This window comes from Seriola lalandi, unplaced genomic scaffold (genome assembly GCF_002814215.2).
Source record: "Seriola lalandi dorsalis isolate HSWRI2012SDOR001 ecotype SW California unplaced genomic scaffold, Sedor1 jcf7180002034817, whole genome shotgun sequence".
Lineage (NCBI taxonomy): Eukaryota > Metazoa > Chordata > Actinopteri > Carangiformes > Carangidae > Seriola > Seriola lalandi.
The window spans coordinates 1-955 of record NW_019505393.1 but is presented as its reverse complement, the minus strand read 5'-3'; the positions used below and the strand labels follow the sequence as shown (position 1 = coordinate 955).

General features: G+C 37.3%; 1 protein-coding gene across 1 annotated transcript; it reads right to left on the bottom strand.

The window, feature by feature from the left end:
- Positions 1–316: 316 nt before the first annotated feature.
- Positions 317–952, bottom strand: LOC111647233 (paramyosin-like; the record flags this gene model as incomplete). The annotated part of the gene is made up of 3 exons (XM_023396861.1): positions 317–598; positions 703–798; positions 905–952. Coding segments are annotated over 3 exons (411 nt in total), but the record flags the coding sequence as incomplete, so codon positions are not given.
- Positions 953–955: the final 3 nt, after the last annotated feature.

The window sequence follows — 955 nt, the reverse complement described above, 5'->3', positions numbered from 1 at the left end:
TCTCCTTGGCTTTTTGTGGTCCATGTTCAGTGTGGTAAACACCATGATACCAAACAGCACAGTGACTACTTCTCACCCTTTAAATAGGCAGACGGACTGATTAAAGGTTTGAAGACACCTGTGATGCTAATTACAGGACACACCTTAGTTTAACATGTCCCTATGGTCAAATTATTTTCAATCTTTTCTAGGGGTACCATCATTTTTGTCCAGGCCAGTTTCATTAGTTTGTTTTTTAAAATTATTCTGCTGAACCACAATTCAAAAGCAATGTCTGATTTTCATTAGTTAATTTTCAGTAAGTTTTTATTTATTATTACTTTTGTCAGTTTCAAGTTATTTCAGTGACCATTGTGGGTTTTTCTTTCTTTAACGGAAGGGTACCAATAATTTTGTCCACGTGTGTATATATATATATATATATATATTTTTTTTTTTCATTAATCTTATCTGTGTACATATTTACCTTGCCAGAGTCACGGCTCTTGGCTCTCAGCTTGTTGACCTGGGACTCAGCGATGTCAGCACGCTCCTCAGCCTCCTCCAGCTCATGCTGGACCTTCCTGCACTTGGACAGATGAACATTGGCCTGCTCCTCCTAGAATACAATATAAAGTAAACATAGTAACACAGTCAAACAATGCGTAGTAATGGTATATCGTATTAAGTTCTCATTGTTTGAAATAAATGTTTTGCCCTTACCGCTTCCTCAGCCTGCCTCTTGTAGGCCTTAACCTTGAGCTGCAGCTTATCAACCAGATCCTGCAGCCTGGTAATGTTCTTCTTGTCCTCCTCAGTCTGTAATAGAAAATATTAATTTGATCATTTAAATATTTTAATAAGAAGTAAACAGTGATCTTAGATTGATTCATACTATATATATTAAATGAGATTGCAGCTATACCTGATAGGTGAGCTCCTTCACCCTCCTCTCGTATTTGCGGACACCCTTAAC